Source organism: Musca domestica, unplaced genomic scaffold, assembly GCF_030504385.1.
Source record: "Musca domestica strain aabys unplaced genomic scaffold, Musca_domestica.polishedcontigs.V.1.1 57, whole genome shotgun sequence".
Lineage (NCBI taxonomy): Eukaryota > Metazoa > Arthropoda > Insecta > Diptera > Muscidae > Musca > Musca domestica.
Window position 1 is genome coordinate 2,810,668 of NW_026712358.1, and position 23,599 is coordinate 2,834,266.

The 23,599-nt window shown below is 36.5% G+C and overlaps 1 protein-coding gene across 1 annotated transcript in view; it reads right to left on the bottom strand.

Moving 5' to 3' along the window:
- The window catches only part of LOC131805520 (sarcoplasmic reticulum histidine-rich calcium-binding protein-like), a 56,128-nt gene extending 36,300 nt beyond the window's left edge, over positions 1-19,828 (bottom strand). The window contains exons 1-2 of the mRNA XM_059128744.1: positions 19,351-19,828; positions 12,614-14,037 (exon numbers count right to left, since the gene is read on the bottom strand). Coding sequence (XP_058984727.1) covers positions 12,614-13,762 — 1,149 coding nt within the window. The 5' untranslated portion in view covers positions 13,763-14,037; positions 19,351-19,828. The remainder of the gene's footprint in view (positions 1-12,613; positions 14,038-19,350) is intronic.
- Between the last annotated feature and the right edge of the window lie 3,771 nt (positions 19,829-23,599).

The window sequence follows — 23,599 nt, forward strand, 5'->3', positions numbered from 1 at the left end:
ATCAATGACCATCCCCCCGCCTAAACAATAACATTAAACAACAACAACGACACAAGAACTGGAGACAAGAAGATTTCGTAGATGTCGTAGCTGTCTATCATCAGCTAGGGACCCGGTCGGAACAACCGTTCATTACGACAGCTGAATATCAGCATTTAAGCCTAAATAATTACATTTTGCCCTCAAATTATCGGTAATTATGACATGAACACTGTTATTCTGCGCCAAGCAGTCGGTGCGGGGCACAACACGCAGCCACACAATACATCATTCCGGGGCAATTAAATTCCCATGGGCGGGCGGGTTGACAATACGTGGACATCGCCAGCGGAATGTGGCTACACAAATTGTCAACCATCGAATGACGGAGATTGTGAAAGAGATTCATGCCATTCCATAGTTCAAATACCTTGAAACGAGAACACCGTTTTTCTGCTCTGAGTTGTTGCCTTGTTTTCTACAACAAAAACGAACAGGAAAAAGCGGAAGACTCGTTCAATGGCTGGGCCTTGTTATCGTTTTCCCGGTGCTGAAGATGGCACTAATGCTGCCTAGTATGGCTATGCGAGGTGGTTTCACTTTTACACAATTGCTGTTGGCCAAATTGCCATGGCTTGGCATGGCAGTGGTAAGAAAGAGCCGAGCAAAAGTACATAATTGGGGCGATTGACGTTGGCCACACAGAGGTGCTGCACTGATACTGTCGCTGCCATTTTCTACCGGTTGCATCCACAAGAATTATGAGAAAAATTGCAAGTGACGGCTGCCGGCTTGAATGAAACCAGCCAACTGGTTTGAACAGCACAGAAAAAAGAAGAAGAAGAAGAGGAAGCAGAAGTCCATAACTACATCGGGTACTAATTTTACATCAGCCATTATTGTGACATTGGTGAAGGGTTTTTTCAGTTTTTTTTTTTTGTTTTTGCCAAGTGGAGATCTTTCTGTTCGTCCAGCTAGTATGATTTTAGAAAACGTTTACTTTTATATCGTTTTATAGGTACACATTCGTATCACATGCGTGTACATTCCTATGTGCGTACATATGTAGGACATACGCATAAGGCTGGGGCTATCCATAAATATTGGGTCAGTAGCATTTAGCCAATGAACGAAGCATTTAAATTCCAACTATGCAATGGAACGGACTGCCAACTCGTAAAATGTCTTTTGCATTACACAAAGCAATTGTAAAAATTCGTTTATATATGTTTTACAACTATACTGTAATAACAGTATAGTGGACTTTGTGAAAGAAGTTCGCACATTTTGGACATGTCTAAAACTCAGGGTGATTGGAGAGTAACATAAAAATAATCTTCCTTTTTTTGAAGAATTGGCATTCATATGCTTTAGTTCTACAGAAATGATTATTTAATTCATTACTTTGATATGGAACCAATTACGGTTAAAATAATGGCGAATAGTGTAACTATTTTTATAGGGTAAATAGAACAAGGTATACATGGGGAGATTAAAAAACTGGAACCAATTCAAGCGCCATAATTTTTACATTTTTTTGAGTGAATTGAAATGAAAATTTTATTGAATGAAAGAAAAAATGTCGGAAATAGCAGAACATTTTACAATAAGTTTAGATTTGTTCGAATTGGTCACCTTTGGCACGAATTATGACCTTCAAATGGCCAATGAAACCGTCACACGCTGTCCGAATGCTTCTCTGCGGTATTTTGGCCCATTCCCGGTGAAGCACTTGCTTGAGGTGATCGACAACTTGGTTTTTTTTAATGCCAACCTTGCCTACCAAAATATTCCAGTCACAATAGTCCAAGGGATTAGTATCCGGAGATTTTGGTGGCCATTGTGAGCTGGAAATGAACGAGGAACCTCATTTTGTAACCATTCTTGGGTGGAGCGTGCTGAGTGTCGATTAATACGAGCGGAGAGCGACCATCGGCTGTTATGGTGGCCCACACCATCACCATGGCCTGCGCTTGAGTTCTGATGGTCAACCGAAGAAGCAACTCTTTAGCTCTTTTGAGTCTATTTTCCTTCAGTGCGATGTAAGTTTTTGCACTTTTTGGAATTTCAATGGCTTCACCCCGAGCTCATATTTCAATATTTGGCGAATGGAACATTGCGATATGTTCAGATCAAGAGCCATTTTTCGGGCACTGTGACGCGGGTTTCCATCAAGTTGCTTCTTTACTTTTCGAACCATTTCTGCTGATGTTTCTGTTTTCTTCCGTCCACTTCGTTGACGTCGGGCTACGCTACTAGTATCACGGTAACGAGCGATGATACGAGACACAAACGATTTATTCACATTTAAATGCTGGAATGCTCTAACGATAACCACTTGTGGTTTTCCAGCCAAATATAAGGAAATCACACTGTCACGCTTGAATTCCATCGCGAATAACTTTTTTTCTGGAAAATTCTCACCAAAATGCTTTTGTACGCTTGTAAACAATAAAATGAGCTTTCAGTGGAATAATTTTAACAGCTGTCGGACGTGTAGTTTGGAAATGACTTTATAATATATATTGCTTTCTGTAATAAAGACTAATATGAAGATAAGCAAATCAAATAATAAAGCAAATGAAATAAGCATTTAAAATCGGGGGAACAGAATAATTAATATTGTTTTTTTTTTTTTTTTTTTGTTTTTTTTATTATTTATGGACTTTTTTAGATCAAGAATGACAAAAATGATAGACCCTACATATCAAAATGGTGATGAAGTCAAGAGAAAAATCTGACTGTCAACAATATCCACCAACAGAGCGTCATTCCTTACTCTCTACATTGTGCCCCAAAATATACTGCTCACAACCAACTTTTTTAACCAACTTTTCCATTTATAAATTAAAATCGCTTATCGAAAGCCAAAACAAACAACCCACCTCAAAATCGATCTCATAAATTGCATTCAATTTGTTGTCATTGATTTAGTTTCTCACTGTTTAACAAAATACAACAACAGATAATTATTTGCAGACCCTAAACGAATGGGGCGAATGCTAAACCAAATAATTGTAAATCTCTGGAGCTAACCTTTGACTGCAGCGGCAGCCGCAACAGCATCAACAATAACGGCAACTGAAATAAAAGCAATACCGATGAAGTTGAATTTTATTTGCCAATATTTCTCAAAGCAGCCACCTACACAGTTAAACAACTTCCAAGCAGCCACACGGCCAGCTCGCCACACAGCAGCCAAGCAATTGCTGTTCCAGACAAAAAGGGACAAATGATAAAGTGAAGCCATTAAAAAGTAAAAGACGTTCGTTTTCTCATAAAATCATGTAAATGCAAATGTTTTGTGCCCATTTTGGCTTTTTGAACGAACGAAACCCGGCTGACAAAAAAACAGGCTAAATTACCAAACTTGCAAAAAATCTGCCGAAGAAAAAATTGAAACGAAATTCAGGTTTATCGATGTCATTGATGTTGTTGAGTTGATGGTGTCAGTCGCTGATTTGAGTTTCTTTCTTCAGTTATGACAGTCGTCGAATGAATTTAAGGCACAAAGGGAATGCAATTTTTTTTGCAATTTCTTTCAAAGGATACAACAGTATGAGTGTGCGAAGGAAAAGAAGCGAAGCATTTAACACTTCTTTGACCCAGGTTTAATGTTCGAATGGTGGGGTTTTTAAAGTAATGTACGGCTTGCTCAAGCTAGCACTTTTGTTATATTGTATACTTTAAAATAATGATGTCTTTTTAAGGCATTTTTTAGCATTCGATGTAAGGGTTAACGTTTACTTGTTTCGATTATCTTCCCTTTAAAATATTAATTTACCTGAGCAATTTGATATTTTTATCAACAAAATTTTTTAACAAACATTATTTATGTGAAAATGTTGTAAGACGTTAACAAACTGACCCATTGACTGAATATCTACGCCCAGACGAAACGGGAGACTGTAAGGAGGCTTTTTGGAGATTCATAGAAGAAAATAGATTGGTATTCCCTAAATGGTTGTCTATGGTCTTCAAATTATATACGGGCGTAAATATTGGTGGGTAGATGTTTGAAATTGGTACTAGTTATTTGGGCGCAAAATGTGCTAAATCGTAAAGCTTAATTTTTTCGACTATGAGGCTCGTAAAACGAGAAATGAGAATTCGATCACAAGAAGCGAACTGATCATAAGAAGCCATAATTTCGAATAACGCAAACTGTCATACAATGCGAAATAAGCATTCAATTCATTGTAAGCTTCACACATTTTAATATTTCCATTAACACAAGATCTGGTTTGAAGATGGATAATATCGGGTTGGTCCTTGAGGTACCTTCCCCACAAAGGGTCCAAATTTTGAATAAGTATACCTTTCATAGCATGCGAAACAAGTCAGGGTTTTTTTTCAAACTTAGCTTATATATATGAATATATCTCTCAACCAGAGATCTGAAGAATATTGATTTCTGATATTAAATTTATCGGCCCACTCTTCCTGGTACCTCCCTCACAAGAGCCAACAATTTGAATAATTATTGAATTTGTGGAACAATTCAGCGAATTTCATCAAACTTCGAGTATTAATATTTATTTTAACCAGAGATATAATTAATATTTTCCTTTCGGTTATACTTTTGACTATCAATTATTCCAATAGAATTGTAAATAAGTGTTCGATTTTCTTTAAAGTTTTTGTTGGCACCATTATAACAAAGGCCCAATCTTAAAACTCGGAGATGTTTTAAAACTCTTGAGTTGTGCTACTAATCGATGTAGCTTCATTCTTCACTCTACATTTTATTAAATCGAAAACTGTATTGTTCCCAAAGTTCTATCATTTATGAAGCCGTCATTTCAACGGTGGATGTAAGTATCATATTATTTTCCTAAATGTTACAAAATATTGAAAATGTCCTTTTAAAAAAGGCGTATTATTAATTTTACTTTTTTATAGCTGTGGTGGTATATAGTGTCAAAAGATTTCATCTTCATGTTTTATTCGAACTCTTATATAATATATGTCCATTTATTAGGCCTTACTCACTGATGATTTTGACTTCCCTTAATATAACAGAAACGTATATTTTGATCAATTTATGTCTATTTGAAAGTTATCGAAGACTTTCCGCTTATATTCAAGTATGATCCCTCTTTTGAATTATTTTAATCTATGAACTTTTCCCGTGTGATACCTTTTCGGTTGTTTCTTTTAAGCATCTTTGTTACAAAGTTGTTGCCACGAAAGCTGTGGAAAAAGGAAACAATATTCAAAATGTACCCCAGTTACGTAAAATAAATTCCATTCGAATAATCTGCAAGGATCACGAAGAATTAATTTGTTTGCATTTTCCCCATTTTCCTTGCACACACACACACAAACACTCACCTAACCATTCACACATGCCAAGCTTGCTTTCGCTAACATAGTAGTCTAATTTAAGTACAACCTAATACCTGTCAGTAGGAAGCATTTTTAATACTCTTACTTCATACTTTTGATCACGGGATCAGCTTAACTTATTTTTTCCTTCTTTTTGCTTTTTGGGTGCCAGCTAATAAAACAAATTTGTTAAAAGCCGTTTGGCCAGTACGAATTATTATGCCTGGGCATTTTGGCTCCTTTAATGTTTTTGAGCCAAGGAAGTCGAAATGTTAACAACGAATCAGTCTAAGGTGTCTGTAGATCGGCCGACAGACAAATTTCATGTTCGAGATATCGAATGTTTTGCCAACGAAGAGACACCGATAAATGTCTTTAATTAAAGGTGGATATCCTGCATTGAAAGCGTAAAAGTAAACAGATGTATTTTTGGCGGTGACAGCGAGCACAGTTTTGCTTTCAATTTGTAATTATTTTAGTTGGTTCATTACAAATGCAAATCCGAAAAAAATTGTAATTATGCATATCTTCCGATATTATGTTTTGCTTCTTTTGGACAATGTTAATCTAGTTCCAAAAATATTTCGAACAGGCAACAATGGTGTATTATAGCAATATACGTTATAATTTTGACCCTTTAATGTACATTTTATTGTGGCCTTATAAAAAAATAATTAATTGGAAACAAAAAGGCTTTCTTAAATAGTACAAATGGAAAAGGTACCGTAATGATTACATTCGGTACCAAAAATTTCTCTTCCACTTTGCCTCGGTAGTAGGTTGTATTCCCTTAGAATTATGGCTATAGACAGTATGTGTCATAAATACAGGGTGAGATAAAAAACTGCAACTGCAAAATGTTTGCGCGCCCAAGACTTTAATACACAATACACAACACAACAATATTTTCGCGATAATATTCGGCATTTATTCAGATGCCATGGTCGGTTAATACGAGCGGAGAGCGACCATCGACTGTTATCGCGGTCCATACCATCACCATGGTCGGCGCTTGAGTTCTGCTGGCCAACCGAAGGTGCACATTTTCAGCTCCTTTTTGCAAGTAAACACGATCATTTTGTTTACAAACTGCTGGACAACGAATGTTTTCTCATCGGAGAAAACCAAATTCGGCAGTTCACCACTTTCGGCCAAGCGAACCAACTTTTTAGCTCTTTGGAATCTATTTTCTTTCTGTTGCGGTGTATGTTCTTGCACTTTTTGGAATTTCAATGGCTTTACCCCGAGCTTATTCTTCAATATTTGCCGAATGAAATATTCCGATATGTTCAGCTCACGGGCCATTTTCCGGCCACTGCGACGCGGGTTTCGATCAAGTCGCTTCTTTACTTTTCGAACAATTTCTGCTGATGTTGCTGTTTTCTGGGGCTCCGCTACCAGTATTACGGTAACGAGCGATGGTACGAGACACAAAATATTTATTCACATTTAAATACTGGAGGGCTCTTACGATAGCCACTTGAGATTTTCCAGCCAAATATAAAGAAATCACACTTGAATTCCATCACGAATAACTTTTTTTTCTGGAAAATTCTCACCAAAATGCTTTTGTACGCTTGTAAACAATATAATAAGCTGTCACTGGAATAATTTTAACAGCTGTCGAACGAGTGGCTTAGGAATGACAGCAGTCTGAAGTTGGATGCAGTTTTTTCATCTCACCCTGTATATCGACTTCAAATGTCCTAAAATGGATTTCGTTAGGAGCCCTAAAGTCTCAAACCGTCAATTTGGTGGCATCATATACCTTAGAATATGGTTGAGGCCCTCACCTTTTCATCGCACATGGTATACGAACCAAAAGTACATACGCATGAGTTTATCATAGGTTGTCGAAAACAAATAGATACATTCTAATTATTTGTCTCTTCATGATGTTTAAATACAAGATAAATGAATTTCTTTAAATATAATGGTAGCCTAAATACGAAGAGACATACATATCTGGTAAAAAAATACATTAATGTATTCGAGAGTAACAAATTCCCACAAATTACCATGGGTATATGCCTTGTTGAACAATTATGCCACAAAAACACTGAACCTATCTTGTAAAAACACTAATGTGTGCGTACAATTTTGTAATCTGCATAAAATATTACATCATGCAGATATATTTAAAGTAAAAGTAAAAAAAAAAAACAAGTTTCCACATTCACTTTTCCAGCTAATCAAAATAAACTTGAGTGGATTCTCAACTGGAGAAAAGAAGTACAAATTCCTGAGCAATGAAATCATTCACAGAATTCTTAAGAATCGAGTTACTGCAGAAGATATGTCGATGGGCCCACGATAAAATGCTTTTGTAAAAAAATTACCCATAAACTATCTGTAAGATGCACAACATTTCAAAAAAATTAGCATTTTGAATAGCTTTCTTTAAAAACGGGGGGGTCCGGGACAACATTACTCATATTGAAATATTTCCAAAAACAAATACCAAACTGAAAAAAACAACAGCCAAAGCTTAAAATATATTTATTGTTAAATGGCGGTCTTAAATTCCACTAATGGTGGCACAAAAGTAGTCACCCAACAGCGCCATCAAATTTTTGTTTTGCTCACCAAAATAAGAACAACAACAACAAATTAAGTAATAAAAGAAGTCTCCATAAATTAATAAAAAAAAACTCCATCTGTAATAATGAGAATGTGTTTACGGTTTAGTGGTTGTGTTGGGAACATTAAAAACGAACCATCTTCGCCCATGGAAGGAGGAATCTGAATTGGATGTTGATCTTTCGAGCCGTTGATGTGAGTGTGTCTGTGTGTCTGGCAGATTGGTGGGTGGAAGTTATGACTATTATTATTTGAAGATGTATAAACAACACATTGGCGGTCCTCCTCCCCTTTAACATGGTGGCAATTTGTTAAATACATCCGAAAGAAGTCTCGTTGCAATTAACAACTCACAATTATTCATCTTATCTTCGTCTGTGTCCCCCTTCCTTCCTTTTCATGACTATCTTTGAGGCCTGAATTGCTTCTATGAATTGTTAAACAAGTGTTTGCACCTGTAAGCTGTGTGTGGCAGACAAAACCTCTGGTGTACAGTGTTCAAAATCGATTGAATGAGTTCTATTTAAAATCAAATTAATTTAAGCAGAAACATAAAAGAAACAACTTCTAATTCACCTCAATGGCACTCAGATTTCTACGTTTACATTTTATCTTATGTTGATTTTTAAAAATTTTCAAAAAATCTCTACCTGTGAAGCACCTTTCTTCAAAGGTGTGTGAATGTTTTTTTGTTTAAAACAATTTGAATATTTGCCAAAAGAAAATTTTTCAAAAGATATAAATATGTCTACAAAATTTATTTGCTTTAGACTCGTGCTGCACGCCATTCAAAATCATTTGCTTTTTAAAATGTATTCATTAAAACAAACATAGCACGTTTTTTTTTTTTTCGTTTTTTTAAAATAAACATCAACACTTTGAATATCATTCCGATATCTGTTCACAAACATGGCTGTAAGGTACTCAGTTAGTTATACGAAAATGTTGTTGCTTCTTTTCAAGATATGAAATAAAAATAGAATAATTGCTTTTTATTGTTGTTAGAACATTTATTTTATTTTTATTTCAAGGAGACCTACAACATATAAATATATTTTACCACCTACGCAAGTTCGTGAGGGGGTAAGTGGATAAATGTAGCAATTGGTCGAAAATGTATGCAACGTATTGGAAATATTGGTTTCAAAGATCTCCCATTTTCTAAAAGTGCTGTATTCTTATATTTTATTTTATTAATATGCTCTCAGGCATATGGCTAGAAAAATGACGATTTCAAATCCTAGGTCTCTTTGGACCAAATCCGTTTCAGGACAATTGGAGTTAATTTATTGATGTCCGTCCGTCTGTCTAGCTTATAAAATGTGATGTAATAGCTTGATTGTCTTCAAATTTCACACTGCTGTCGTTTCAAAACCACTCGTCCGACAGCTGTTAAAATTATTCTATTGAGAGTTCATTATATTGTTTACAAGCGTACATAATCATTTTGGTGAGAATTCGAATATTCGTGATGGAATTCAAGAGTGATAGTGTGATTTCTTTATATTTGGCTGGAAAAACACAAGAGGCTATCGTTAGAGCACTCCATCATTTAAATGTGAATAAATCTTTTGTGTCCCGTAACATCGCTCGTTACCGTGATACTGGTAGCGTAGCCCGACGTCAAGGAAGTGGACGGAAGAAAACAGCAACATCAACAGAAAGCGTTCGAAAAGTATAGAAGCGACTTGATCGAAACCCGCGTCGCAGTGGCCGAAAAATGGCTCGCGAGCTGAAGATATCGCAATATTCCATTCGGCAAATATTGAAAAATGAGCTCGGGGCCATTGAAATTTCAAAAAGTGCAAGAACTTACACCGCAACAGAAAGCAAATAGACTCAAAAGAGCTAAAGAATTGCTTCGCTTGGCCGAAAGTGGTGATCTGCCGAATTTGGTTTTCTCCGATGAGAAAACATTCGTTGTCCAGCAGTTTGTAAACAAACAAAATGATCGTATTTACTTGGCAAAGAGGTCAGCTGAAAATGTGCAGCTTCGGTTGACCACCAGAACTCGAGCGCCGGCCATGGTGATGGTGTGGGCCGCCATAACAGCCGATGGTCGCTCTCCTCTCGTATTAATCTACCGTGGCAGCAGAATTAATGGCCACCATGGATACCAATCCGTTGGAGTATTGTGTCTGCAGTATTTTGGAAAGTAAAGTGTCGATCACCTCAAGCAAGCGCTTCGCCGGGAATGGACCAAATACCGCAGAGCAACATTCGGGAAGCGCATGACGGTTTCATTGGCCATTTGAAGGTCATAATTCGTGCCAAAGGTGACCAATTCGAACAAATCTAAATTTATTTTAAAATTTGATGCTATTTCCGATGCTTTCATCCAATAAAATTTAAAAAAATAATTAAAAATTGTGGCGTTTGACTTTGTTGCAGTTTTTTATCTCACCCTGTATAATTGTATAATCAAAGTAATTTTCTTCGAATATTTTCATGAATATAAAGGTCCTGTCCATCTTTACAATATTCGAGTTAACATTTCTTACACAACACATACAATATTACTGGCAAAAATCCAGGGAATACAACTTTTTTAATTGGCGAATTCAAGTTCTCCTCACAATATATCCTTTTTACCATAATCCTCCTGATTTGGAAACAATGCTGGGATTCCTACGTTATTGCTCATCGTGTATTTTTTTGTGGATAAAATCACAATATTTAGTACAACTTAGTTGCCTCCTTCCTATCCCTTTAGAACTTTTGAAATGAAAACAAAAAATATTCTCCAATTCACTGTCTCATAACAGAGAATACAAATCTATGTCTGCACGAAAAACACATTCCATTTTTGTCTACGATTTGTTGTCGTTGCTTTTGTTGTGTGTGTGTGGTACAAAAAACCCCAGTAGCAGCCGGGCTAAATATAATGTACTACAGCAATTTCAAATTGTTTTTCTTTTATATTATGTTTTTATTTGCCTGCTTTTAGTCTGCATGTCCGCTCGCATGGTCGGTCGGTCATGTCTGGCGGTCTGCCTACCAGCCTTCCTAGCTGGCTGGCTGGCTGTTTTTTAATATTAACTGTCATCGCTTACAATGTTTCGTCGTAAAGAAGGTGAATATATTTACGGGCGACAGCCAACTATGATTCATAAAGTCCAACCGAAATGCCAATGATTAAATTAAAATGTCGGAATACGGATGAAATAGTGTGGGGATACATGCATCTATTTCCATCTGACAGGGTGTGACAAAAGTTAATGGATAAAAATGAGTGTGTGAGTGCGTCCAATACAAGAGAGAGATGATATTTTTGAGCTCGAATACATCATCTCATTCATTCAGAAAAATTTTTGAAATTAATACGAATTTCTGACGAGAACATATTTTAGCAACGAATTGATCGATTCAATTCCCTCATTAAGGATTTATGTCACTGTGGGGTCATGGCCTGGGAGATGTATAATTATAAGTGGAGGTAATAGTATTCGGCTAGTAGATCAAAATCCCCAAGGATTTCGGGTTTCCAATAATACTTTAACCATACTCAAAGGGCCTCAAATATGTTGCTCAATTCCTCGCAAAATTTAAGATAATTATATCCTCAGTCATGTGGCTACAGAGGGTAGATATCATTTGATAGGGCCAAAACGTGCCTCATCGAAATAAATGTTTTGGGCTTAGGTCTCTTTGGACAAAAAGCGTTTCAGGACACTTGGAGTCGATCTAGCAATGTCCGTCGAAGGCAGAATCCGATTTGTTCCAAACTTGGTTAATCGTAATATTATTATGAGAACGAGTTTGGATTTGAACAATATAGGTCTACTACTTCTGAACCATTCCACTAAAAGTCGATATTTTCAAAATAAACACTTTACTGTACACAAAGAGAAAGGATAGTCCTATTTTATTCCGACTTTGCGAATCCTAATATGTACATGATAGCTATGTCAGGTAAGAAAATTCACAGTATCGGTCAACTCCAACAAGTACCTCCTTCCCCATTTTGAATAAGTTTTAGTCTTCAAATTACACACATCACAATATTTTTATTAACCCAAGGTCCGGTGTAAAAAGGGCTATATCGGTCTATTCCCTCTGGAACCTCCCCCACAACGGGTCATAAAACACGAAATTATCATCCGATTGATTCCATGGCTTGATACATCTCTATATTTATATCAACACAAGATCTGTTATAAAGGTGAGAGATATCGGACCATTCCTTCTGGTACGTCCCCCACAAAGGGTCAAACGATTATAAAATCCGAAATAAGCATGTGGTTCTCTTCATATTTCATACATCCCATTATTTTTGCTAATATAAGGTCTGCTGTGGAGATGCGATATATAGGTTTACACCTTCTGGTATCTCCCACACAAAGGCCCAAAGTTTTGAATAACCATGGACCTCATAAAACTTAACTTTATCTATTGTCTGGAAAATATACGTGAGAAATTTGAAGAATTTAGCTCTTGAAGGAAGGATATTAGCTAAAAACAAATCATTTTCTAGTACCTTTTTGTTGGTCCAGAAAGCAGGTCTTATCGCCTACTAAGACCGGTTTGTAAAAATTGTTTTACTTGCACAGGTTTTGTAAAGAAGACATTGTTTTCTCGAATAATTCTTTAAAATGTAATCTCAAGAAATTTTTACTAAATAAAATTAAAATATGCAACATGATTTATGGTTCACCCTGTAACTGAAAATGAAATAGTAAAATAGAAGAAAAAAGAAACACATCAATGCATATTGGCAGGTACTTACATCTAGTTTGGAACGGGTTATTCGGGCATAGGAGCGATCACTTAAATTGTTATCGGTGTCATCTGCGAAGCCGTCAATATCATCTTCCTCCTCATTGTCATCCTCGGCATCCTCGCCGTCGTTGTACTCCTCGTAGTAATCAGCATCTTCCTGCGGTGTTCGTGTGTGTCGCCCTTGCAAATCATCGTCGTCGTCATAGTCTCGTTTCATTGTCAAATCTTTCGTCTGAGTATGAAGATGCTTTGTTGGGTGGTGGTTCTGGTTCTGGTGCTCCTGATGATGGTGTTGTTGTGGTCTCTGGTAATTGTCTCGCTCCAATGATACGGCTTTATGAGTGCTAAATTTAGACCGTTCCGCAGGACTTGCATCTTCGGCCGCCTTAGAAGACAGCCCTCTTTGATGGCCGCCACCGTCGCCATTGCCATGGCCGGCTGGGTGATTGTGTTTTTGCGTTGTAGCTGATAAGAAATATGACGGCAGTGGTGGTAAAGGTGTTGGTCCTAATCTCTGGGTCGGCGATGAGGCGGCTGACGATGATTGCTGGGGATGTGGATGATGTGGCTGCCCTCGTTGATGATGGGTGTGGTGGTGGTGCTGTTGTTGTTGCTGCTGCTGTTGTTCCAATATGGAATTTGAGAAGGATGACTTGGAGGAAGTTGAAGCCGCCGATGTCGGCGATGATAAACTGGACGAGGTTAAAATTAAATGTTGTCCATTTCGACTTTGATTTTTGTCCTGTTGCTCCGACGAGTGATGCCGATGGTTGTAGTGTTGGTGGCGGTAATGTCTGGCGGGTTTCGTGGTGCTGGAGCTCCACGAATTAATGCCTTTGAAAAGAAGAAGCTCTTCGTCCTCTCTGTTGGTGATCGCATTATCATCCATCAGGGACAGAGGTGTGTTTGTGGTGGCTTCTCCATCCTCATCTTCTATTCTAGGTGTGGTATGGTGATAATGGCTGAGCTGCTGCTGCCGAGGATAATGATGACGGTGATGATGACGATGATGATGGCCGGGATGACTGTGATTACTTTGTTGTTCTAGAAGTAGTCCGTGTGTGGGGCGAGGCGTCTGCATTGGGGTTAGCCACCACACCAGGATCACAAGCGTGTGAAAGTCAAACATTTTTCTAAGGTGGGGTTGCAGTTTCATATTGTCCGTGTTTTTTGGAAGTGTCTGCTGTTGTTGTTGGGTATTGTATTTCCTTTCCTTTCGGTTTGGATATGTGTTAATTGGTTGTTGTTGTGGTATTTATTTATTTTTTGCTTTACTTTTTTTCTTTCCTATGTTGAATACAGTTTTCTCTGTTGTTTTTTATCGTTTAATATTATTTTCACTTTTTTCACACCTTCACTGGATTTTTTCATTCTTTTCATTCTCACTTGGTTTTCTTGTTAAATCGTAATCTTAAAGATCTTTTCTGTGTGCTGAAAATATAGAATTTTGTTTTGGAAAATTCTTAGGAATTCTGCACGCTTATATTTTTTGTTGTTGGTTTGTGGAAGCTCTTTAGGCTCGCATTCTTGCTTTTTCTTCACAAATAATTATTAATATACTTTTTATTATTTTCTTGAAAGCAGACGAAGTGATTCGCACGAAAAAGTGGTGGCGGTGTTGAGTGTTTTATGGCAATTAGCAGTGGCGTTTTTGTTACGTTTTCGCAATGGGATACCAATGAAAGTGTTCAACTTCCGGTTGAAAATAAGTGATAACAGTTTGATTTTTTCGTGAAATGTAAAATTACCACGTCACTGCTACCGTTCCTCGATAATATTCTTGTCAATTGAGTTTTAATAATGTCAATTAAACATTAAATTTATGTTCGAGTAGAAGTGCTTGTATTTTTGTTTTTCTTTTTTATTTTCGTTTGCCTTAATCGCATTTTTAAATACGTCCATTTATTAATTACATGGACGTGGTAATGACGTCGTATCTTGCCCGAAAAGTGACTCCGTAACAAGAGACAACATTAGACTACTGCTACAGACTACAGTGGGGAAACCATGTTGTATTGTTGTGACACTCTGAATATTTCAAATTTTTCTAAATAATTCAGTAAATTTAATATTGTTTCAATCACACACGTTCGCATTTTTGTTTAATACTTATTTTTGTAAAACATATTTTTTTCTTTACTTAAAATTTGATATTCCTTCGTGTACATACCATTTTTCAAGTTTGTTCTCTAATTAATAAAACTTTTATAAACAAGTAAAAAAACATTAAGTTCGGCCGGGCCAAACTTTTAATACCCTCCACCTTAGGGTAAAAGAAACATTAGAAGAAATGTGGCAAAAACCATTAAAATGCCGAATATCGGGAGGTACCGTTATATGGGGGCTACACCAAAACGTGGACCTATAATTACAATGTTTCGCCACACGAACTAGGACCCATTATGACCCACAAATACCAATTTTTGGACAAATCAGTGAAAAAATGTAGCAAAAACCATCAAAATACCGAATATCGGGAGGTACCGTTATATGGGCGCTATACCAAATCATGGACCCATACATGCAATGTTTCGCCACCGGAGCTGGAAACCATTATGACCCACAAATACCAATTTTTAGACAAATCCGTGAAAAAATGTGGCAAAAAAACTAAAATACCGAATATCTGGAGGTACCTTTATATGGGGACTATACCACAACGTGGACCTATACATGCAATGTTTTGCCACACGCTCATGGATCCGTAATGACCTACAAATACCAATTTTCAGACAAATCCGTGAAAAAATGTGGCATAAATAATCAAAATACCGAATATCGGGAGGTACCGTTATATGGGGACTATACCAGAACGTGGACCGATATATCTCATTTTCAATACCAACCATCCTAGACACAATGCAAATAGCTCTGCTAAATTTTGGCGCTCTATGTCAAATAATGTGGGCTGTATCGTGATTTCAACAGACAGACGGACAGACAGACAGACGGACATCGTTAAATCGACTTAGAATTTTATGCTGATTATGAATATATATACTTTATGGGGTGTAAGACGAATATTTAAAGATATTACTAACGGAATGACAAAGTTAATATACCCTCCATTCCAAGGTGGAGGGTATAAAAATAAATAGCCACCTCGTTTTATCTCTGCAAGAATATTATAAGAGATATGGCGAAATTTGGGTCATAATTATACACATTATAATTAATAAATCCTAAACTAGTTGGATTTTCTAATTCCTTACATCAATTTAAATTGCATACAAAATATAATCCAGCAGAATTATGCCAAAAACAAGGCACCCTTCGAAACTCTTAATTGGAAAATATCTTAGTGAAAAGTATCAGTCGTTTTTGCCGACAGATGTATACCCTCAGCCAATATTCGATTATTTTAAAATATTTGACTTCGTATTAGTCAAAACTTTGACCTTTTGGGGGGAGAGGTACCAGAAGGAATGGTCCGATCTCTACCATCTTTATAAACGATTTTGTATAGATAGAAATTTTAGGATGTGCCAAGTCTGAATGGAATCGGATGTTAATTTCGCGTTCTATGGGTTTCATGAATACCGATATGCCCATCTCCGAACTCGATCTAAGTTTGATAATAATACTACTGTGTACCAAGTTTGGACCAAATCGAATACTCCCTTCGAGAATTATCGTGCGAACCAGCCAGCCAGATAGACGGATGTCCTGAAACGGATTTAGTCCAAAGAGACCTAGGGTCTAAAATCGTTATTTCGATGAGGCACGTTTTGGCCGTATCAAATGATATATTTCCTCTGTAGCCATATGGCTGAGGGTATAAAAAAGTATGTGTATATAAGACATTTTCAGACATATCTTTGACATTTGTCTGACACTTGTAAGGACTTATACTAAGTAGTATTCATTTCGGAAACTTTGGATTTTTGTTACTTTGTTTATAAAACGTTATTAACATTCTCTTTGAAACAACAGTCTAAAGTTCTATAATGATAAGTTAAAATAACCTCAGTTCGTTTTCCGACAGATATATGACCTCATAACTTGACCATTTATTTATATATACATAAAGATTGGACCTATATATCCTATCTTTACAGTAAATCGAACTTTGAAAGAAAGGGGAGAGTATTTTAAGGGAGTTTAACCTATTCACAATGTTGACCCATTCTGAACAATGTATTTTAAATTTTATAGGAGTTATGATTATTCAAAGCTTAACACCTTTCTGCGGATGGTACTTCGTGAAGAATATCGATATTTCCCATATCGCAACTCGATCTAATTTTGGTAATAATATTACGATCGAGAGTTAGGACCTAAAGCGATGAGGCATATTTTGATATAAACATTGGTAGAACAAATCAACTTAAAAATCGAATTTCAAACTGTCCGGTTAGAAAGTATAAGCAGGGTTTCAGATAGATGTGCATACGTTACTTTTGAAATTTTGAGACATTGTTGTTTTTAAGATTTTTTTTGGATATTATTTCTGTCATTTCGGATATATGCTCTCTTAAATTCCCAAATATTCACAGAAAGGAATTTAATTCGCAGGATTTTCCAGTTACTGCTGGGTGTTTTTTATGAGCATTTTTAATATGAATCACTCTGTTATCGGACAGCTTGTTTGACAGTTTAATGCGACGTCTCTACTCAGTATTGTTTGGCGAATCATCATGACGAGGTTAACTCCAGAACAACGCTTCCAAATTGTGGACATTTATTTTCAAAACCAATGTATACAGCCATTAAGGTATTCGATTTTGGTATTGTATTCCACTTGGTTTTGGGAATATCATTGCATTGCCAACAAAGCCTACAAGGGTAACGACAACGGTTTGCCTAAATCTAAGACCATTTCGAGAACCTGGTATTTTTGCAAGAATTTTGTAATTTTTACAAGTGCGGTTGTAAGATTTAGAAGATTTTCCAAAAGAATTTTAGTTTTATGTAATTCTTTGGTTCCTCTTCTATTGAGCTTACGATCTCGTCACTTGGGTAAAAAAGTTTTTTTTGTCATAGAAGTTATTTTTAAAATAACTTCTGGGGAGAATATCCCAGAAGAAAAACAAGGGAACTGATGAGGATTGGTGGCTCTTTCCGAAACCTAGGTATTCCCTGCCTTACCCCCTGGTAAACTTTACCATCGTTCTCCACTAATAAACAAGTGTTGTTTTGTAAAAACAACAATAATGGGATTAAGCCTGACGATTTTTGCAACAACAAAATACTACGGTATCCCAAACAAACATGCCAACACTGTCCAAATTTTTGTTTATAAATATTGATTGATAAATATTTTGAAAGTTTTTTTTTTAGTACGGGAACACACATACATTGTAGTTCAATAATTCTGTTTATGTATTTATCATAAGATCCGATGTTACAATGGTCTATATTAGTTCACAGAAGAAATATATAACATGTAATGGCAACGGGGATCACAATTGGGTCTAAAATTTGCTCATCGTAGTACTATTATTGTTCAACTAGGATTCAATGCGAAGATGTACTCTATGGGTATGATGGCACACATTGACCCACTGTTATTACCATACTATTGAACTACAAACCATTTGCTGTAAACACACACATTGGCCACCACTCTCACGTTAACGATTCGCACAATTCAGATGCCTTCGAGAGATTTTTTGTTCACATGGAAATTTAACGCATTTCGTGAATAGTAACGCACTTTTGTCCACCAAATGCAACGGCGAGAAACAAAAATGTCACTGCGGCTATGGTAACACGTCACGACACAACATCTACGATTGAATGCATAGACGGCAGCGACAACAGACGGACGGACAGACAGACCGACAGACATCGATGGCTACGACGACGACGACCCAATTAAAAATTTATAAATTTGCATGTTACACTTGAAATTTTTTCTGTTGTTGTTGTTGCATTTGTTTAGTAGTAGCTGATTTTGTTGTTGTTGCTTTTTTTTTGTTTCATTAATCTTTGAATGGTAGCTACTTTTGTTTTTGTAATTATTGCTGTTGTAATTTCACGAATTAACAATAACAACAAACAGCATCAAGCGATAGCTGCCGCTGCTGCTGCTGCTGCCGCACTAGATGACAGGTGGATCTAATGAATTGCTCAAGTCGAAAGAAGCTTTCTTGTTCGCTGACGGACTGACTGGCTGGCTGGCTGCTCGTTTGCTTGTTTGGCGCGATCGTCGTTTATTTGTTCAACTTTGCTTCCATGATCAGCCGAGCAGCGATGAATTTATTGACTTTTACGTTTTGTGGTGGCAAAAGTAATTTCGGAATTATCTGTAGACAAACAAGAGTTGCGAGCAAACAGACAAGACCCAAAGAGCAGAAAACCCAAATTAATGCACTTTTTGTTTAATTATGTTGTTTTTGTTGTGGTTGTTCGAAGTGATGTTGGAATCGATTTTGGTATTTCATTTCACACTGGGTTTTGGGAATATCGTTGCATGGCCATCAACGCCTACTGCAAGGGTAACGACAACGATTTGCCTAAGCTTTGTTGTTGTAGAAATTAAAGAATTCACCGCCTTTGCAATACTGTATTGCATATTTTCACTGTTTGTTGTGATGCTGTTGTGTTTTTAATTTACTTTTATTTTGTTTTGTCAAATTGATGATCACGTTTTCAAAATTAATTGCTGCCCATAAGCAAGGCGACTCATAGATTGATGTTGGTTGTGGGGGTGTCCGGAGACATTCACAGTTGTTTTACTCAAATTTCTAAAAACATAAAATTTCAGACTTGCTCTTAGCAATGCCTCACAGGTTTACTGACCGATAGATCGACCGACCGATGACCGACTGCAAAGGCGAACGCTTGCAAATGTTATCACTATCAGGTTTATACGACGAATTAATGTTACGAAGTGTTGGTGGTCCTCATCCGGAGGTGTTGTAAAAAAATTATGGCACTTCACTGCCTGGATTATTTTATGATCCTTCTTCATGGAAGTCTATAAAAGATGCATCGAGCCGATGGATGTGAATCAACCGCTAAAAAACTTAATGCAAATCTTTACACTCCACAATTTTACACATTTTCGTATTTGTGCTCGTTCAATATTATTGTTGTTCTTCTGAGGTTTTGTTCAAAATCCCCGTTGGTTTGAATTTATATTATAAGTTTGCGTATTTCTTTTCAGTATTTCGCTCTTCGGGGACGGGCAAACATTTATTTTCTGATAATTTATTGAATTAATAATTTCTCGGTTTCGGTCAACAGAGCGCTGTGGTGTTGTGCACTCGTCCGCAGTTCTCGCGTTTCTGTTCAAAAACGCCACACGATTCAAAGCAACCGCACGATCAACGCCGATCCAGACAATGATGATTTCATTCATTATCGCCTTCAACTTCATGATGAACAGCAACGTCATTATCGTGACGAAGGAGGCACTTTGTGTTTGTTTTGCAGCTGATTTTCGGGCTCTCTGTTTATGTAGTAAACAGAGCGCCGCAAAAAGAGCTCCAATCTCTCAACCAGCAACCTTTCATCGGTCTCTGTGTTCTGCTCACGTGGTGGGGAGTCACTCAACCGGCTTTTTTAATGAATTTCTCAATGAATGAATTTTGAGAAAAATCGTAGCGAGAATCAGATGGGAGCAAGTAAAAAAGCCGGTATCATTTGGAGTTGAGTTAATGTTTCCACTCAAGCAGTCAGCTAGTTCTCTTTTGAGTCTATTTGGATGATATTTGATCGCCAAGTACACAGGCGTACATGGTTTTTGATGGAATCTCTAGTAGTGTTTGTTAGTGGGTTATTCTCCAGGTTAAAACAATTTTAGTGGAATGTAAGTTTTCAGAAATTATCTAATTGTAGACTCGATATTTGTAAACAAATACCAATTAAAATGATGTAAACTTGTGACCTCTTACTCGCAAGTATTCCCAATGACTAAGTTAATTTCCTAAAACCCACTCACCCCTGCTTCCTTGCGAAGCACTCTCCCAGCTAATATGACCTGTTCAGGTAATCGCCAGAATTTGTTTCTTTGTGTAAGTTGCGATTATTATTTGCAACAGTTTGCAGCAATGTTGTGAGCGGCGGGTAGCCGTCAAGGAAAATAAAATGCGTGGGCTGTTTGTAACAATTTGTTTTACCAGTTTTTACATAATAACTAACTCTTCGCTCTAATCGACATGCTATAAATAAATTATGAAATAATTAGTAAAACAAGCTTAACGCCCACCCACATCACATTACTTCGTCGAATTATTAGTCCTCAGAATCAAAGGGATTTTTATAAATGGCGATTTTTTTGATAATTTGAAGATACATATCAATTGAATTAAATGTTAAAGAGGTATTACTCATCTTATCCCACAGCTCCGATATTTCAGTGTTTGGTATTTTGCGAAGAAAAAATCTTTGGATTTTTGGACAACATATGGCTCATTTACTCGAAAAGTGGCATAGCTATTAAAATGTGTCTTTTGACTTGACCATTTCTATTATTTTCTACGAATATTATTTTATATTTTTATGAAATTTTCATATTCATATCTGTAGGACTCGATTAGTTAGAATTATACCTATATCATAAAAATAAAATAAATAGCATCAGTCGGTTTTGCCGATAGATGTATACTCTCAGCAAATGTCCGATTATTTACATATGTCTTTATTTCTGTCAAATTGTTGACCCTCTATGGACTGTGTTCCGAAGGAATGGGCCAATATTGTCAATTTCGTATCGGAACTAAATAAATATGAAATAAATATTGTGTCGTGCCAGGTTACTTCCTTCACTTTATATGAGATATGTGATAATTTTTAGAAAATGTTAAGATGTGCTTGAGGCACCAGATATAGTCGACCGAAGTATTTCATACTTCATCTAATACAGGTACAAAATTACAAGAAAATCAAACATTTATGAAAATCATAAATTCCATATTCACCTCGAGTTTCTGGTTGGGAGAAATATTTAGATATAGCAAGTTGTAAGAAATCGCTGATTTGTTTTGCAAACTATGACAGATAAAAGTATTGAAAATTGTGATGCTTTGTGGGTGAGGTACCAGAAGGGGTTCGCAGGTATATATCACCTTCACAAGAGATTTTGTGATAGCGTTTTGTTTTTCTAAATCTTGAACCCTATGTGGGGTAAGTACCAGAAGAAATGATCTGATCTCTACCATCTTTATAACAGATCTTGTGTTGAGGAAATATTGAGATGTACTAAGGCTGAATGGAATCGGATGTTAATTTTGCGTTTTATGAGCTTCATGGATAATCAAAATGTTGATCCTTTGTGGGGGAGTTACCAGAAGAGATGGATCGATATATTCCCGCATAGCATCAGACTTTGAGTTTATAAAAATATTGAGATTTGTGTACTGAATGAAGTGGGTCAATATTGCCCATATTCGCAGCTGACCTAGCGCTAATGCAACTATTAGGATTTGAAAAGTTGGAGCAAAATCGGATTATATTTTCTATTTATGTGCTGTAATATATATATATATATATATATATATATATATATATATATATATATATATATATATATATATATTACAGCACATAAATAGAAAATATAATCCGATTTTGCTCCAACTTTTCAAATCCTAATATATATATATAGAAGGAGTGGACCGATATTGGCCATTTCTGAGCTCGATAAAAGATTGATAATAACATTACGATGTACCTACTTTGGACCAAATCAGATACTCCCTTCGAGAGTTATCTTGCGCACCAGCCAGCACACAGGCAGACGGACGGACGACCATCGCTACATAGACTCCAAATGTCCTGAAACGCATTTGGTCCAAAGAGACCTAACTCCAGTAACTCCAATACCAAAACTTCAAAATTCCAGTTCTATTCGTTTACCCAAACAAAGTTGCACCAAATTTAGTACCACTTAGTACAATTCTTACACTTGGCACACATTTTCAAAAACGTCTCCTTATATCAACCCTACTTCTCAAAACTAAACAAATTTCAAGATAACACCTCACATAATCGAAAATGGTACCAAATGTAGCCAATTTCAATACTTTTGGTGCACTTATTACTCGAATACCGAATATCGGGAGGTACCCTTACAGGAGGGCTTAACCAAAATGTGACCCATGTATCTCATTTTCAATACCAATCGTCCTAGACGCAATAAACACACTTGTGCCAAATTTCAAGGCTCTACCTCAAATAATGTGGGCTGATTCGATTGACACCCATCAGACATATATCGTTAAATCGACTTAGAATTTTTGTTGATCATGACCGATTTAATGCACCCTAATTTCTATGCTAGAGGGTATAAAAATCTGAGTCGATCTTCAAGGCATAATAGATTCAAAATTCTCTTAATTCTTGCTTCCACTTTCCTTTAAACGCGTATAAGTTCATGCATACCTCACGTTGTTTCAACAACTAAATGTAAAAACCTATTTCTGAGAATCTGCAGAAAAAGATTTATTGCTAATCTTTTCATTTCATTTTTATTTTCCAACAAAGCTTTGCCACCCTGCACGAGCATTTGCAATTTGTAAATGAATAGATGGACGTGTGAACGTGTGTAAATGCAAGTGCGTGAGTGTTTTCATTTTTTTTTGTTTTTGTTTTGGTGAGCGCCTTAGTGCCTCTAATATATACAAATGTGTTAGTATGCATGGGTACTCTTTTGCTTGTCAGATAACGATCAGCAAATCTAGACCGTAGAACCATGTGAAGACACACATACACACGCCCCAAAGATAAACGTGTTTCATTATTTCTCACTGAACTCTTAAAGAATTTCTTGCAGAAAATTATTTTTGAATTTTTTTTCTTTGGATCGGGGTGTGGAAATGATTTTCACAAAACCCATTAATCACGACCCCATCCACAGCCCTCCCCACAGTTCCGAGTTATGAGAAATTGCAGTACTTAATCATTTATTTCATAGTTTCGTTTTTGTACTCGGCTGTCATTTTAGAAAAATTATTGGCTGAAAATGGCTAAACTGTCGATAGAGATCTTAACGAATGGAATGACAAGCCATTGGCTGACGATTTTAAGCAGAAATAGTCCCAAAACA